Here is an 18,214-nt window from a genome sequence, read left to right on the forward strand (position 1 = left end):
ATTTACTTCTCTACTGAAAACTTTTGTTGAGTAGAGTGCTCACTGGAACTTTTAATTGATGGAACTAGTACAAAGTGTTTGATAAGAGCAAAGGGTGTGACACTTTTTTTTTCTGCCAAAAACATAAAAGCAAAAGAAAGAATACATGACTCGCCATAGACTGGGATTAAATTTGTATGCTGTTTCAGAAGCATCTGAATTACAGTAAATATTACACAAATTTACTATCAAGGAAATTTACCAAGTGTATGGTAAATTTTGTTCTATTTTGAAAAAAACATTTCAACGATCACAGTAATCTTATATGTACAATGAGATATTCCTGAACTTGTCTTTCAATATGCTCAGGAGTATGTCAGTGAAAGCCAGTAAGAAGTTTGAAGGAAGAAGTAATCACGGTCAGCTCCTACTTCTTACCTTACATTCATCACACTGCCGCCCCTGCACGTTAGGTTTGCATTCACACTGTCCCGTCTGAGCATGGCAAACCTCAGAGAAGGAGCCGTTGGCATTACAGAGGCAAGCTGCAAGGAGAAGAGAGATCTGTGATTGGGAAAAATGTTCTAATAGTCTTAATAGGTTTGTTAAATAGTAATATCCCCCAGGTGGTAACACTGGCCACAGAGTTTTAGAATAGAATGTTTTCTGATCGCTAGGGGTTCTGTTAAGCATTATATTATTTGATGCTTACGCCCACTCTATAAGCTGTAGAGATATTTATGTAAAGCAACAGCATAGTTCCTGGCACATTCATATGCTGTGAAAATACTAATGTCACCATTAGTATTCAAATTCTGAGAATGAAGACACTGAATTTCCACGTAGCCATAACTCAAACAAGGCCACATGATTAGTAGGTGATATAGTTGACTTCAGGTAAAATGTTCTTTCCACCTGTCCTCCAGCTGTTTTGCTTCTTCATAGATACACTGGGGTAGCACCTAAAATATAATCTCAGTATAAGCAATGCATACTGACTCTAGAGCTGAAATAATTTTGAGAAATTATCAGAATGAATAGCACCCATGGCATAATATTAATTCTAAAATTAATGAAGCAAAATTAATTAATTTTTTCCAATTTAATGATTAATTACAATATGCCAGCTTTTGTGTTAAGCTCAAAAAATGAGCTTGAGGGGAAATATATACATACCTTCACGATTAGAAAAGTATGTAAGACCGTAGAACCAAGTAGACATTTTTCTAAAGAGGATATCAAAGTGGCCAACAAGCACATCAAAAGATGCTCAACATCACTAATCATCAAGGGAATGCAAATCAAAACCACAATGAGGTATCACCTCACACCTGTTAAAATGGCTGCCATCAAGAAGACAAGAGACAACAAGTGGTGGTGGGAATGTGATGAAAAGGGAACGCTTATACACTGTTGGTGGGAGTGTAAACTGGTCCAACCACTATGGAAAACAATATGGAATTTCCTCAAAATGTTAAAAACAGACCCACCATACAATCCAGCAATCCCATTTCTGGATATATACCCAAAATAAATGAAAACAGTGTTTTGAAGAGATATATGCACTCCCATGTTTACTGCAGCATTATTCACAATAGCCAAGATATGGAAACATCCTAACTGCCCATCAGCGGGTGAATGGATAAAAAGATGTGATGTATATACACAATGGAATATTACTCAGCCATGAGGAAGGAGGGTATCCTGCCATTTGGATGGACCTTGAGCACATTATGCTAAGTGAGATAAGTCAGATATAGAAAGACAAGTACTGGGCTTCCCTGGTGGTGCAGTGATTGAGAATCTGCCTGCTAATGCAGGGGACACGGGTTCGAGCCCTGGTCTGGGAAGATCCCACCTGCCGCGGAGCAACTAGGCCCGTGAGGCACAACTACTGAGCCTGTGCATCTGGAGCCTGTGCTCCACAACAAGAGAGGCCACGATAGTGAGAGGCCCGTGCACCGCGATGAAGAGTGGCCCCCGCTTGCCGCAACTAGAGAAAGTCCTTGCACAGCAACGAAGACCCAACGCAGCCAAAAATAAAAATAAATTAAAAAAAAAGAAAGACAAGTACTGTATGATATCACTTATATGTGGAATCTAAGTAAGTCAAACTCATAAAAAAAAACCAGAGTAAAATGATCGTTACCATAGGATGGAGAATGGGGGGATAAAATTATTGCTGTTTAGGGTAAAAAATTGCAACAAGTAGTTAATAAGCTATAGTGATCTAATGCAGAGTATAATGAATATAGACAATATTGTACTACAAATTATGTAACAGGATAAATACTGCTACAATGGCAACTATGTTACAATATATAAATTTATTAAAGTAACACACTGTACACCTTAAATTTACACAATGTTATATGTCAAACATATTCAATAAAATGTATATAAGATAAAAACAACTTTTTCAAGTGTATTAGGAGTACAGCATTATAATTTTTAAACTGAGGGAGATATATACTATCCTCAGTTTATATACTATAAACCTTATTACTATGATAGTATATATTATATACTATCTCCAAAGATAGAAAATGTATTTGGTTTAAGTAACCTTTTGTCATTTTTATGTTACCAAGTTGTCTGATGTTATTCTGAAATATATAATAAATCAGTCTAAAAATTAAAAAGCTTTTTCACAAATAGAACAGTAATTAATGGTTCACTTCGTACTCTACAAGTGTATTTTTAATGGTACATGTAATTGCACTGATACCAGAGTAAAAATGTGAGGGGGAGATGACATGGGAATTTAGACTATTCGTAGATGGTTTTTGTAAATTTTGTACAATATTTCATGTCTCTGAATACTTTGATTTGAGCACAACTTATAAATACATTATAAATAGCTACTCCATCAGCCTGCACTATTTTTCTGTTCATGGGGCTGGAAGCACTACTTAGTTTTACTGCTTTCCTAAAAACTGCTTGATTTTTTTTCCAATAGTTTGGTCTTCAGTGTCTGCTAACTTGATACTTGTTGGGTGGCCATTTAAAAACTTGTCCCAGCCAGTTATCTTACTCAGGTAATAGCCTACGGATAGTCTATAGCTGGTGTGTGAGAAGAGGTTGAAGAAAATATTTTCTTTAAATATCCATTTCATTTGGCTACTAGAATTGTTATATATACTTTTAATTTCTTTATATATTTCATATATATATATGATACATCGATTTAAAAAATCTCAAATAATTTATAAATTAAAAGCCACTTTTTGGGCTTCCCTGGTGGCGTAGTGGTTGAGAGTCCGCCTGCCGATGCAGGGGACATGGGTTTGTGCCCCGGTCCGGGAAGACCCCACGTGCCGCAGAGCGGCTGGGCCCGTGAGCCATGGCCGCTGAGCCTGCGGGTCCGGAGCCTGTGCTCCGCAACGGGAGAGGCCACAACAGTGAGAGGCCCGCGTAACGCAAAAACAAAACAAAACAAAACAAAAGCAATATAGAATTTTTAAGTGGCATTTTTAAATGAAATGTATGACACAAAAATATGTATATAAATTTAAAAAGCAAAATATATTTCTTAGTAGTGGTGTGCTTTTCACGAACAGATCCAGAGGCAACCAAAATAATAGTTTATTATGAATTTTCTTTTTGTAAAGGTTTACTAACTATGCATAGAAGAGCTATTATATCTATGAAAAGTTAAAAATAGATAATAAATGTGTTTTGGTATTTTTATATGCTAAAGAGCATTAAAAACATAATTATGTCTATACTTCATGGCAAGTGATATAAAAATTGGTGATGGTTCAAAAATGTTTTTATACCATATTCTTCTACGTGATAAGACTTCATGCCACAGATCCTGAATTTACCACAATAAAAAGAGTGGAACTGTCTCTTCAACTTTATGGAGGGGGTTATTGGAAGATAGAAAATGAGGTCATTCAGCGAGTAACACAGCCTCAGAATTAGTGAGCATCTCTACCAAAGGAGCTACCATGTGTGAGTATCCCATGCCCCAGGCAGCTCACTAGATACTCTCACATGCTAGATCCTTTAATCCTCATTGAAAATTAGGACCCTTTATGTAAATGAGGAAACTGAATCTCAGTGAGGTCAAATGTCTTGCCCAGCATCACACAGGTAGAAAGTGTAGATCCTAGATGATGAGTTTGAACTGGAGAATTTCTTAAGTTCCTTATGGTTTTACACAGATGCCATAAACCCACAGTGTTTAAAGGCGCTTCTGAGTCTGTTGGAAATTTTGCTTTAAAAACAATTGACAATTTACACGTGATATTAATAGCTGCAGACTGTCCCAGAGAGTGGTTTGTTTTTGATTCAATAAATTGTCATTTTTAAATGACAAAAAGCTGGCACTTATCTCCCAAACCTGTGAGGAGAAAGACACATTTCTTATTGAAATGGGGAACGGGACTAGCAGGTCTTTGGTGTTTACAGCAGAGATACTAACAGGCACAACATTTCCAGTGGTTTCTGTATTGTTGCAGGTCCTGGGACCCAACTGAATGATTGGAAGAGTCCCTTCTTAGATAACGAAGTCTGCAGAAGTGAACTATTGAGCTGGTATCATAACCTGCTCTGCCTAAAGATTATCACAGCAGGTGAAGTTGATGATGGCAGTGTCCAGCACTAACGTGGACTAACAAGGACACTCATTCCATTTCATTCTCCACAATGAAATCTCTCGTGCATAATATATTACCACTAATATAAATCATTTGTAAATTCTATGCAACACCAAAAAATACAGTTGAAGAGATCAAGATGAGGGTAGGAATGTACTGACTAATATGGATGAAGTCCTACAATAGCTAATTTGTGGAAGTAAAACACAGAAATAGCATTCTGTGAGTAGTCCTAAGGTTAATACCTCAACAGTTACAAATGCCAGTGTGTAAGAATATTGGCAGAATTTTACACCTGCTGTGAAATGCTAGAATGTAAAGTTTACATATGAAAGCATAACAGATTAATACCTACTGACAGGTACTAATGAAATAATACAGACTGATACATTTTTTTTTTTTTTTTTTGCAGTACGCGGGCCTCTCACTGCTGCGGCCCCTCCCGCCGCGGAGCACAGGCTCCGGACGCACAGGTTGAGCGGCCATGGCTCACGGGCCCAGCCGCTCGGTGGCACGGGGGATCCTCCCGGACCGGGGCATGAACCCGCACCCCCTGCATCGGCAGGCGGACCCCCAACCACTGCGCCACCAGGGAAGCCCAGACTGATAAATTTATTTCAAGAAAATGGTTAGAAATGTAATAAACAATAAGGATAAATAGGGGCTACCTAATTTTCAAATTCTTCTTTCCTGTCATAGACAGAAACTTATTTAAAAATCTTCATCCCATGTGGAAACAGAGATATGTGTATCATTTGAAAAATGATACTTCAACAATGCAGCAGTTTTGAAAGGATTTAATCTATTAGCACAAAGAAATGTATTAGAATATTCAGACTCTGTGTATAGGCTGTGTATCTATCTATCTTACATGTATTACACATAATTTGCTACCCTCCAATCCCCACTCAAGAACTCAACAGTTACTTTGAGGTGTAATGCATCAATTCTGTCAGGGGCATCAATAGTTCAGGACTTACGCTGACAGTTCTTTGCATCAACTGCGTCTCCAAAATATCCATCAGCACAAAGCTCACAGTACCGGCCTGTTGTACCTGGCTTACATATCAGACAGGAGCCAGACAAGCTGTCACAGCTGCCAGGGATGGAGAAGTCAAGGTTGTCATTGCACTGGCATGGCTGACACGATCCTCCAGGTAGAGAAGGTTGTCCAAAATAGCCTTCTGCACACCTAAGGTGAAAAGTTGCATCAGTGAGTATTTGGGAGAAACTCATGAAACCCTTTGGGGGCAATGTTTATATATTTTTTCATTCTATCCCTCTCCCAGGATATGCTTTCCCTTTAAGCGCTCCTTTTCTCAAATGCAAGGTGATTAAAAGAATGTTTTTCTGTTACTGCAGTGTAGATACGAGATGAAATCCTGCCAGCCCCACTAGTAATTAGATTTCAGCCAGAAAAAAAAATCTTGTCACTGGCACTGAAGACGAGACCAAAGCATAATAAGAAATCTGCCACTGGCACTGCAGCAGGATCCAGGTCCATGCTGGAAAGGCTTTGCAGGACAACACATATGTACACAGCTGGTTGTTTCCTGTACACATATGTAAGGTTCACACGTTTCTGTTGCTGCAGCAAGAGCTTGTTGTGGGGAAGCAGGCTCACAAGGAAACTCAGTAGCGAGAATTCAGAGTTTATTAAATAGAAAATTGAAAGAGCCTCATCATTTGTGTGAGGGCCGTATGTCTGCCTTACTAATAGGCTTTTATACATTTGCACATCCATATGGAGGCAGGTTTCCACTGAAGAGTCTTTACTGAGTAGCAGGCCTGCTGCATATTATGGTAACATGACATAAGGCGAGGCTTAATGGTGCCCAGGACTCTTATTAGCAAACTCCAGTTCTTTTTTTTTTTTTAAAGGACTAAACACTATTGTACATATTATTGGAAAAACAAAAGTTCATTTATTTGAGGCATGGGAGAGAATTTTTTCAATTATAGTATCAAATTTCCCTTTAACCACACCATTATGCTTTACAATGCTACTTAATGTCACAGATGCACAGATACACCTTTATAGGAAGTACTTATTTATATTCTACTCTGTTTTCTCTTTCAGTTACATTTGCTTATGCTTCATATTAAGCTCCACCTGCCAAAGGAGAAATGAAACAGTACATCTGAAGTCTTATGGTCAGGCTAGCTCTGTATTCTGTGCCATCTTAGCAAAATAGAAAGTCCTTTATGGCAAGGGTCAAAATTGAAGGGGAATATATCTCAAAAGTACATTATGTTTATGCTCATCTACTTACAGATACGTAGAGAAAAATGCTCTCTACTCTAGACAGAGAAATGGTTTAAATACAGTGTATCATATAAGGATACTTTAATAATATCATGACTGTGGGGCAAAGTCATTAATTTGGTAAGATACATTGATTCGTCTAAGTTTTCTAGAACATTTACAGGTACCATAATAATCTTGTAGAATTAACCTTTTATCATAATTTTAAATGAGATTACTAGTTTTAATTTTAACAAAATCTTTTATAAATTGTGAAAGTCATTGTATAAATGTTGCTTGGAAGAATACTGCCACCCACAAATATTAATTATTAATTCTCTGTTGTAAAAATGAACTAAGATTCTAGTGCATAAAATTCCCCCACAATCCCTTCAGGAGTGGTAGTCAATAATGATAAGAAGAAAATCCTTTTGAATTCCAATCCGATTCTTCTTGCCTTACTTGATATTCAGAGCTCATGATCACACCCACATATATTCACATCTCATTTTGTTTACCATTAAGAGAGTGACTTTGCTCCACCAGAATAACAATATACAATGATCATTATCACAGATAACAAACCCCCATTATTTTCAGTTCACTTTCCTCAAAATGACTTACTGCCCTCAGGAGAGATGGCGTTATATAACAAGATCTGATAATTTTTTTTTTTAACGTAGATACCAATTAAGTCCCAAATTCTCCCACAACAATAATTTAAAAAACCAACTCAATCCATGAGAAAATAATTACAATTAAATAGAATAACTGAAGAGGCATCTGTCTTTTACTTTTTGTTGTAGGACACGTAAGGAGACTTACTAAATATATATGATACATCATTCATACGGCACTTCACTGCAAGTAAGCATTCAGATTTTATTAGGGGTGTGCAGGTGTGTGTGTGTTTCTATACATAGAACAGTATTCTTAGAGACTTACAGAAATGTTTCAATAGAATTTTTTTTAATTCGTTTATTATTTATATATTTTTAAATTGTTTTATTTTTGGCTGCATCGGGTCTTAGTTGCGGCACATGGGATCTTCACTGAGGCATGCAGGCTCTTCGTTGTGGTGCGCGGGTTTCTCTCTAGTTGTGGCGTGCAGGTTTTCTCTTCTCTAGTTGTGGCACACAGGCTCCAGAGCGCGTGGGTTCTGTAGTTTGGGGCACATGGGCTCTAGCTGAGGCACGCAAGCTCAGTAGTTGTGGCACGTGGGCTTAGTTGCCCGGGGGCATGTGGAATCTTGGTTTCCTGACCAGGGAGAGAATCCCCACCGTCTGCATTGTAAGGCAGATTCTTTACCGCTGGACCACCAAGGAAGTCCCATCAATAGAAATTAAAAGGTAATTCTAGGGTCAGTGAATACAATACCACTAATCATATAACTTGTATTAATAATAGTGTTTTATAGTCTGATCAAGTTGGATTCATCTAATTAACATTAGTGTAAATCACAGTCCTTTAGACCTTTCCAGCTTCTCAGACTTTCACTCTACCAAAACAAATTGTTAGTCGAAATCTGAAGTCCTCTCATTTTCATATGAAAGGCAAAAGGAAGACATTTGTAAACAGAGAGTTAATTGGATTTTTTTTTTTGCTAGAGATGGACCTTAACATGACAAAGTCCCTGTTCCTTTGCACATTTGCTAACTTTTTTTCAAATCGAATTGCAATATTTTAGAAAGAGATTCTTTAAATGTAGATAACACATGCAGTTATGTAAGAAGACTTAGGAACAATATTAAAGGAAGGTATATATATATATATATATATGTCTATCTATCTATCTAAGTGAGAGTAAGAGTGAGAGGGAGGGAAGGAGGGAGGGAGGGGGAGAGAGAGAGAGAGGAAATGGCAGTGGAGAGAAACAACAATGAAAAGAAGAAAGGAAATTGGTGAGACTTTATTTCATTCTGCTCCATCATTTTTCAACAACTTTTGGCTAAAATCTTTGGTCTACGTTCTTCCCACCTATAGACTGAAAACAGTGCTTCAGTCTCTAAGCAAGTTAGAAAAGCTCTTGCTTTTTTTCCCCTCCCACTCTTCCTTAAACATCTCCTGAGCACTTGCACATGATACTAATACAAATAAGGAACAGCCTTTATACTACAGTCTATGGAGAAGAAAGATATAGAGTTAAACCTTGAACAACATGGGTTTGAACTGCGTGAGTCCACTTCTACACAGATGTTTGTCAGTAAGTACTATAGTACTACGTGGTCCGAGGTTGGTTCACCGTGCGGATACCACACTGTGGATACAGAGGGCCAACTGTTTTCAACCGCACAGGGGTCGGTGCCCCTAACTCCCATGTTTTTCTAGGGTCATCTATAGTTAAAAATGTAGCAGTGACTAACTATTAGAGATATGCAAATACTGTTAAAGAAGTATAGAAAAGGGCAACCAACTCGAACTAGGATTCATCAAGGACCCTTTCAGGATGACAGAGCTGAATTTTAAGAGCATAGCAGAGTTGGTCTCAGGCAGAGGTGGGGGAAGGGCTGCAGTCTTCCAGGCAGAGGAAGCAGTATTGGCAAAGGCACAGGGGACGGTGGCTGGAGTTTCAATGGGAATGGTTGTGGAACCGCACTGCATTCTTACTACCTCCCACTTGACTGAATCAGCTGAAGACTGAGGAAGTGTGCCTGCATACACGGTGCCTTTCGGCAAATCAAGAAAAAAGATTCTCTCTGGGCAGATGCAGAAAAATGAACAGAAGACTAGACGTGGCTGGGCACCCAAGCACAGCACAGCTAGTGTATTGGCAAGAAGAGGGCACACTGGATTCGAGCCCCCAGTCTCCCCCTTGGCTGAGTACTTTTGTGCAGTGTACACACCGCACAACCACAGATGAGCAGCCTTTTGAAATCTCACTTCCAGTCACAATTTTCCTAATGGCACTACTGAGCAAGCATAACTGTCTCTCACCTCTAATTTCTGTAACCCCATGCTCTGCATACAGGACTCAGGGCTCAAGGAGACTCAGCCATGAGTAGAAATTCTCACCATGATAGTGATCAGATGACAATTAGACTTGGTTCAGAGTCAAGACGTTTCTGAAGCAGAGAATATCTAAATTGGATTTTGGAATTGAAATAAGAAAAACAAAAAGGGGCTTCTCTGACACTGAATATAAATCATGTGGATAAAACTGTAGGTAAATTTTCCAAATACAAAGCAATTGAATTCAAATACCTTCTGCATTCTCTGTGGCAATTGAGAAATTAAAGTTAACTTTGACTTCTCTCTCCTTACTTAGGGAGGACATAAAAAACTGCCCAGATCAGGAGGGGACAGGGTTTAAGGGGTCCACATAGCTCATTAAGTTTCTTGTGGTCCTATGGATCTCATTGGATGAACTTATCACAGTCTCTTAAAATGTCTGTCTCCATGAAGTGTGATATGTTGCTGAGGCTGCAAACTTATTCAGAAAGTAGCTTAGTACCCAGTAGAGCAGATGTCATCAGCATTTAGCTCACTTTTTTTTTCTCCATGTTCTTTTTAATTTCACTTGATGCTCCGGCACTCATCCCTTTTTGCCCTTCAAAATACTGTCTCCTTGTTTTTCTATATTTTTCTCTTCTTGTCCAGATAATAAAATCTTAGAATCTTAGCAAAGTGCCATGAAGAATACCCAGTTCCCTCACCCCTGGTTCTCTTCTTTTCATTTTGTTTAAAACAGTCCCTAGTCAGAGGAAAGCAGTACTATCTCAAGGTATGAGTGCTTTGGCCCCAAGCAAAAGTTTCTGAAAACTGTAACCAGTGTCCTATGTGTGACAGACTATCAGTCCATATTTTGTCATATCTTGTTTTGCCGTCCTCTTGTTCACAATTTTTCTCCATTCCCTCAATTTAAGCAGCAAGACCATCTGTGCTGTTTGACTGAGTTAAGGGATCTGACAGGAAGGAAAGCAGAAACATAGGGATCTTTTGGACTTTGGCTTTAAAGGTCACCATTTCTATGAATGTGGCACCTCCTCCTGCAATTCATCCCCAAACAGGAAATGGGATGGAGTTAGAAAGGCAGATGGAGGAGAAATGATGAGAGTAGGCATGTTGGTGGATCCCAGTTTGGAAAGAAGATAGCAGTATGTGTCCTGTGTGCCCACGAGTGGTAGGACAGTAGTGGGGAGAGTTATTAGACCTGAGGGCAAAGGTAATCAGGACAGGAAACAGGAAGAGGTCAGCAGAAATGCATTTGGATGAATTACTCAGAACAGGTTGGCCCTACTATATGTGCACTACCCAAAACAGTCACACACACACACACACACACACACACACACACACACACACACTCATTCCAGCATTCAAGGCTCTTGGTACTATAAGTAAGCTTGTTAGAACTTTGGTTCTAACCAAAGCTAGAGGTGGAAAGTGGGGAGAAGAGAAAAAATTTAAAAAACTGGAACATAATTGACATATAACACTGGGTAAGTTTAAAGTGTACTTGACTGAGATTATGTGTCCAAGCCCTCACAGCTCCTACATAGAAAGAATTTGATCTCAAAGTAGAAATTAAACTGAGATAAAAATATAAAGTTATAATTCCCGTCTATCTGAGTCTGAGATGCATTCTTGCTATATAATAAAAGTAGGGGATTTATGGTCACGTAAGATTAGAAAATGATGAGTTAAACAAATTGAAGAGATTTTTTTCACTCCGGGACTGGTCAGAACCTCTCACATGCTAATAGATGCTTCCCAAATGTAAGTGATCATAGAACTCTATTCCAAGAACATCTATAACTTGGAAAACACAGCTTCAGTTTTTCAATGCTGATTTTGTGTAGATGATATGCATAACTGATTACACCAATCACTCACAGAATAGTTTTGATTACAGGATTTTCAGTACAACCCGTATCTCCTTCCTTCCCTGACCCTTATTCTCCCTCACACCCCGGTCTACTTCAGCCTGCACATCCCCAAAAATGTTTTTCCTAATATTTTGGATCCATCTAATGGACTTCTTAGCTCCTACAAACACAGAGAAATGATAGACTCTAAGTATTCCTGTAAAATCCTAATCCGTATTCTGGCTAGAAAAATATAATATCACATCTTCCATATAATAATGGATTAAAGTTACTTTTGACTGAAAAACTTGAATTAGAGGTAAGATATGCCATTTGATGCATGTTTCTCTCTTCTTTTTGATCAGATTAATAAAGGTTTTAGACAGGAAATCATCCTTTCTGTCAGGTATTCCTTTCCTAGGTGAATTTTATTATTCAGACCAGAATGTTCTCCAGAATATGTTCAAATATTCTCACCCACACTAAAAATGTGAGCTGCTTGAGGGCAAGGATGGTAGGATACATCTGTTTATAGCCTATGTCTAGCCCCATGCACAGCACATGGTAGTTGCCAAACAAATGTTTCTTAAATAAAATGTAGGATTTTAAATTGTAGATGGTTCAGAAACCATTGTCTAACGTATACAGAAAATACATATCATGGAGCAAAGCGGTATAAATACATCAGAAACTAAGTCCACCTAGATAAATGGATTTAATGGCCTTGTATGACAGAGCAGCTGTCATTTTCCAGTTGCTAAAAAAAAAGGTTGCCTGTAGTGAGCCAGAGGGATTAGGCATTTGATGTAAATCTGTCTTGGCAATGATATGTTCTCCTATTACAGTAAGTAATATGCATGTGTCCTCCTTTTTAAAAAAAAACCACAATCAGAGACTTCTAGTTTCTCAACTGCAAATAAACCCTCCTTATTTCAGTTCTGTTCCTCCATTACTAATTTACAGATGCTGCCATACTCACAAACAGTACTTGCTGCGGCTAGGAGCTGTCACTGGCACTGTGTCCACAGACTGCTAGCTGCTGGCTAAATTCTCTCTGGGTGATTGGCTCTTCCTTCATTAACTTTATACAGCCTTGTTGAAATAGGGCTGATGGCTGCCAAGGGGACAGGAAAGGATAGGCAGAAATAGCCCTCTGTGGTGTTAGCCTTGGTGATGCTGGGTGAAAGCAGGTTACTTTCTCTGCCTCTCCCCCTACCTTGACCCCCACCCACCTTCTAGTGATGGAAACAAAAGGGACTATTTTCAGTGCTACACCCAGAAGATGCTGTTGTGTTTGCCAATGACATTATGGGAGAATTTTGTACCATTTTCAGTGAGACTGAAATACAGAAGAACCTTTTCCTCCAAAAGATTTTAGGAGGAAAAATAATCACACAAATTACATAAAATAATATCCCTGGCTCCACTGCAAAACAACCTAGTAAAATCAACGGGAATTAAAATACTGGCTTAGAAGTAATTAGATGAGAATATAAATCATGATAATAAATTACATTTTGTTTCGATTTTCAAATATATTTAAGGTAAATTATGGACCACTTGCTGAACTATGAACTACACATTTAAGCTACATTTTAAGGACAAAAAGCTAATTATGAAAAATAAATGTTGCCAACGTAGACAGTAAGATAAATCTTAAAGTGCATGACTTTCCACTTGAACAATACTTTCTAGAAAGATTGCAGGTTAATGCTTAACCTTTAAGATTAAAACATTAATCAAACACTCTCTGAGTGAATGGAGATTTATAGAGCAATTTCTAGAGAATAAATAAACTATAAAAATATACCGCATTTGTTTGACAAGTGTGGTGAGAAACTTTATTTCACCTGAGTGTGGCGGCTTTTCTGGGATAGTGAGAAGGATGATAATGCCTGTGGTTTTTATAACTCCCAAGGTGGAAATCACATTGAAAGACAGTGTAGTATGTGCTTACCTCTCACAGTGTGGTCCTGTGTACCCGACAGGGCATTCATCACAGATCAAGCCAAGATTTCGGTCCAAATGGCACGTCGGGCTAAAGCTATGTTGATGTCATTGGGAAACAACGGCGACAAGGAAGAAGCATATACACAAAGTCATTAGCAGCATATTTTCATTTCTCTTCTTCCAATGTTGCTGTGACAAAAGGGTACAGGCTAGTCATTCTCCTCTCACAGACGGAGAGTAGGATCTGGCCAATCCAGGATAAAATGACATTGCTATTTCTGCAGATGTGAACACAGTCCAACGGAAAACAGTATCCCTGTGACATGCTATTAACTGATTTTTGACTGTTCTGGGTCCCTGATCATCAGTAACAAGTGGGACTGTATAGCTGCTCTTGAGGGATTCCCTGGGCCTGGAAAAATACAGTCTCACATACTTTCTCTCTAGCCAAATCCTGATGAATTTGAAGCAATCCAGAGAAATCTGTTAGAGATTTTGGAAAACTCAGTATGTGGTAGTGGAAGCTGTGGTAGTGGTGGTGGCGGTGATGGGGTTCCTCTGTCCAGTACTTCTGTCATGGGTGTGGATGTGTGTGTGTGTGCAGGCTGCTGCCCATGTGTACTCAGGGTTACACGGTTTACACAGACAGAACCCTCAGAAAAGCTTTCAGATGAGATCAAGCATGCAATTCTGCCTAAATTTATAACAAAATGAAACAAACCAAAACAACCTTGCCATTTCATATCTTCTGGCATGTTCCAAAGTTTACCTCTCTCTTTGTACATATTTCCATCCTGGGTGTCTGAAGTCACAGAGTTGAACACCAAGTCAGGAGCTAGCAGAGTAATTACGTGCTAGCTTTAGCCTTCAGCAACCTGTGCGACTCTGGCCATACTTCTTTGCCTTGTGAGAGACAGCCTTCACGCACGGACCGTTACCTCAGAAGGGACACAATGGCTCTCTGAAGAGCCATCAACTGTTTTGAATTCTGTGACCTCTGCTCCTCTGCCGTTTTCAAAGGAAATGCCCCCAACTACTCTTTCTCTCACTATGTTTTCCCTAAATAGATTTATTTCCTATTATATATGACAGGACAATTCAGTAGAGGTTTGCTTGATGGCTAAATGAATTAAAGAGAGAACTACAAATTGAACACTGAGCTCATTTTGCTCCTGACACTTGTATGACTTTGGAATATTTTCTTAACTTTTGTGCAGATCCGATCATGCGTACTATTTTTTAAAATAATCTCCCTTTGGCTTAACTCATAGTAGTCCTGTAAATAGTTAATAATTCTTTTATTTATTTATTTTTAACTGAAGTATAGTTGATTTACAAGATTGTGTTAGTTTTGGGTGCACAGCAAGTGATTCAGTTTTATATATATATATTTTTTAAAAAATTATTTTCCATGATAGGTTATTACAAGATATTGAATAGAGTTTCCTGTGTTATTTAGTAAATCCTTGTTGCTTACCTATTTTATGTATAGTAGTTTGTATCTGTTAATCCCGTATTCCTAGTTTATCCCTCTCCCACTCCCTTTCCCCTTCGGTAACCGTAAGTTTGTTACCAAACAAACAAACATGTCTGTGAGTCTGTTTCTGTTCTGTATATCAGCGATCCCTACCCTTTTTGGCACCAGGGACCAATTTCATGGAAGACAATTTTTCTATGGACCGGTGGCGGAGGGAATAGTTCAGGTGGTAATGCAAGCAATGGGGAGCGGCAGATGAAGCTTTCCTCGCTGCTCACCTCCTGCTGTGTGGCCTGGTCCCTAACAGGCCGTGGACCACTACTGGTACATGGCCCGGATGTTGGGGACCTCTACTGTATACAGATTCATTTGTATTATTTTTTGGCTTCCACATATAAGTGATAGCATATATTATTTGTCTGACTTACTTCACTTAGTATATTCTCTAGGTCCATTCATGTTCCTGCAAATGACATAATCTTATTCTTTTTGTGACTGAGTAATATTCTGTTTATATATATACCACATTTTCTTAAACAGTCTTCTATTGATGGGCACTTGGGTTGTTTCTATGTCTTGGCTATTGTAAACAGTGCTGCTATGAACATTGGGGTGCACATATCTTTTCCAATTAAGAGTTTTCATCTTTTCTGGATATATGCCCAAGAGTGGGATTGCTGGATCACATGGTAGCTCTATTTTTAGTGTTGTAAGGAACCTCCATACTGTTTTCCATAGTGGATGCACTAATTTAGATTCCCACCAACAGTGTACCCTCTCCAGCATTTATTATTTGTACACTTTTTGATGATAGTCGTTCTGACCCGTGTGAGGTGATACCTCATTGTGGTTTTGATTTACATTACTCTAATAGTTAGCGATGTTGAGCCTCTTTTCATGTGCCTATTGACCATCTGTATGTCTTCTTTGGAGAAACGTCTATTTAGGTCTTCTGCCCATTTATTGTTTGGGTTGTTTGTTTTTAAAGATTTAATAATTTTTATTTTTTGATAGTAGCAAGCTATTAGAACCAAGTAGTTCTATCACTTAAAAAATTTCAACTCAGCGGAACATTTAAATGAATCTGGTGAGGTAAGTGGGGGAAAAGCCTGGTCTGGCGTATCTTGAGTTCACAAATCTTACTCAGATAAAAAATTTCACGTTAAGGGGTTCTGGTGGCTGCCACGAGAGCAGAAGCAAGTTACACCCAGCCTATGGTCTGTGAGAGGGGACTCATCTTTCAGAGAGCAGCCTGTGGCTTGCCACCCATGACCCAAAGGGAGCTCACCAAGGGTGATTTTCTTGGCAGGAGTATGATTGCAGTGAGGAGAAGAGGCACACGTAAAAATGGAAAGAAACGATTGTTTTTTCCTCCTCATGCCGTGATTTGCTATTGTTTTCAGACATAAAACGGAGGACTGGATTTTGACAAACCTCTGGAATGCACGTATGTTTTCTTTTAAAACTGGCATTCTTTAACTACCTCATCATCTACAGAGAAAGTGACTCTTAACTAGAAGCCCTAGGTTTCCCACCCATGTGGGACTACAATGATTGAAAGAAAACCATACCAATTGTTTACTGATCCTAAATTAGTTTACCATAAGTCATGTCAAAGGTTCTTGATAAGGCTTCTGACACTTTAAAACTATTTATAAAATAGATTACAAATTCTTGAATATACTCATGCCTCAGTTAAGGCTGACAGAAGTAAAATAAAACACACTCACTGACAGAAATCAATGCTTTTTCAGAAAAAAATTAAGCAATAACAATATATCAGATTTGACTAGCTCTTTACATTTTTAGAGTGCTTTTATGAATAATTCTATCACATTTTCACAAAATCCTATGAGCTGGTGGGGGCGGGCATAATTTTTCTTGCTCAAAGTCATATGCTAATTTCCAGGAGAATTTAGCGAGGGATCCAAAACTTTTGATTTCTAACTTGATGCTCTCTTTTCCCTATAACCATCCAGTATTCAGAATTAAGTCAATTGAAACTTCTAGTAATATAACTATTTGACATGATGAGTCTAAATAAAAGCACCTCATAAAATACATTTGTATTTGTGCTTCAATACTCCTTAAACAACATAAACTAAGGGTTCACTCCCTTACTGCTGTAACTGCAGTTATAAGTATGGAGAAGATGGTAGTCAAATACAAACATAAAATTAGAATGAGAAATAAACATGTACAACAAAAAATGTCTATAGAATTCGGATTGGCAAATGCAGCAACTTGACACTGATTTTGGCAAATACAGGAAGCTAACTGTTCTGTGATAGAAAGAGGGAACTGTAAGATCTTTGTTGACTTCAAGTGATTCCAAGATTATGTCATCTAACTCTAGTTGGCTCGCTCTACATCAGCAGAGGCAATATTCGGCTTCCTGGATTATCCACCCCATGCCACAGAAGACACAAGAGATCAAGAATAGCAGGCTTTTTCCACAAACAGGGGGAGGAAGAGAAGCTATTGCTGGAATAAACAGTAAGGAACTACACATAGAAACAGTCTTTTTAAATGGCTGAATGTAAATTTTTATATTTATAAGTAAGTGTATATATGTACATACAAACGAATATGTATGTGAGCATATGTGGATGTATTTAGGTATGTGAATGTATAAATACAGATAAAATTAGCTTTGTTGCAGAATGCATTTAATCTTACCTATCAAAATATGTACATTAAGATAAAATGATACAATACGATTAAAGAGAAAAAAACTAAAAAATAAGATAAAATCAGGGGTATATTTAGAGTGCAGAATGTGTATTGTAAAAAATGCGTATATATGTGTATATGTATATATTGTACAATATGTTCATTGGATAGTGGCAGATCATATGGATAGTGGCAGATCATATGGCTTTGAACTTTCTCACAGCCAATGCAAGAGGGAACTGAATTGCCTCTTGGTTTCTGTGATGTGACAGGAAATAATGAATATTTTCATCACTGGCATAAATTTTCCATCATTAGGGGTTAGACAATCAGGACATTTTCTACGTTTGCATATAAAATAGGAGAGCAGGACTCCTTTTGTTACCTGGAACACTTGGGTAGGGGAAGACAGACCAGAAGGGATAAGATGCTGCAAAGTGTCGGTGAGTGAGGAAGCTAGGGCTAAGATGGTGTGACTGTC

The 18,214-nt window shown here is 38.3% G+C and overlaps 1 protein-coding gene across 1 annotated transcript in view; it reads right to left on the minus strand.

The window, feature by feature from the left end:
- The window catches only part of LAMA2 (laminin subunit alpha 2), a 450,165-nt gene that overhangs the window by 211,740 nt on the left and 220,211 nt on the right, over positions 1-18,214 (minus strand). The window contains exons 18-20 of the mRNA XM_065888629.1: positions 13,591-13,677; positions 5,564-5,775; positions 418-524 (exon numbers count right to left, since the gene is read on the minus strand). Coding sequence (XP_065744701.1) covers positions 418-524; positions 5,564-5,775; positions 13,591-13,677 — 406 coding nt within the window. The remainder of the gene's footprint in view (positions 1-417; positions 525-5,563; positions 5,776-13,590; positions 13,678-18,214) is intronic.

This window comes from Phocoena phocoena, chromosome 12, assembly GCF_963924675.1.
Source record: "Phocoena phocoena chromosome 12, mPhoPho1.1, whole genome shotgun sequence".
In the NCBI taxonomy this organism is placed as follows: domain Eukaryota; kingdom Metazoa; phylum Chordata; class Mammalia; order Artiodactyla; family Phocoenidae; genus Phocoena; species Phocoena phocoena.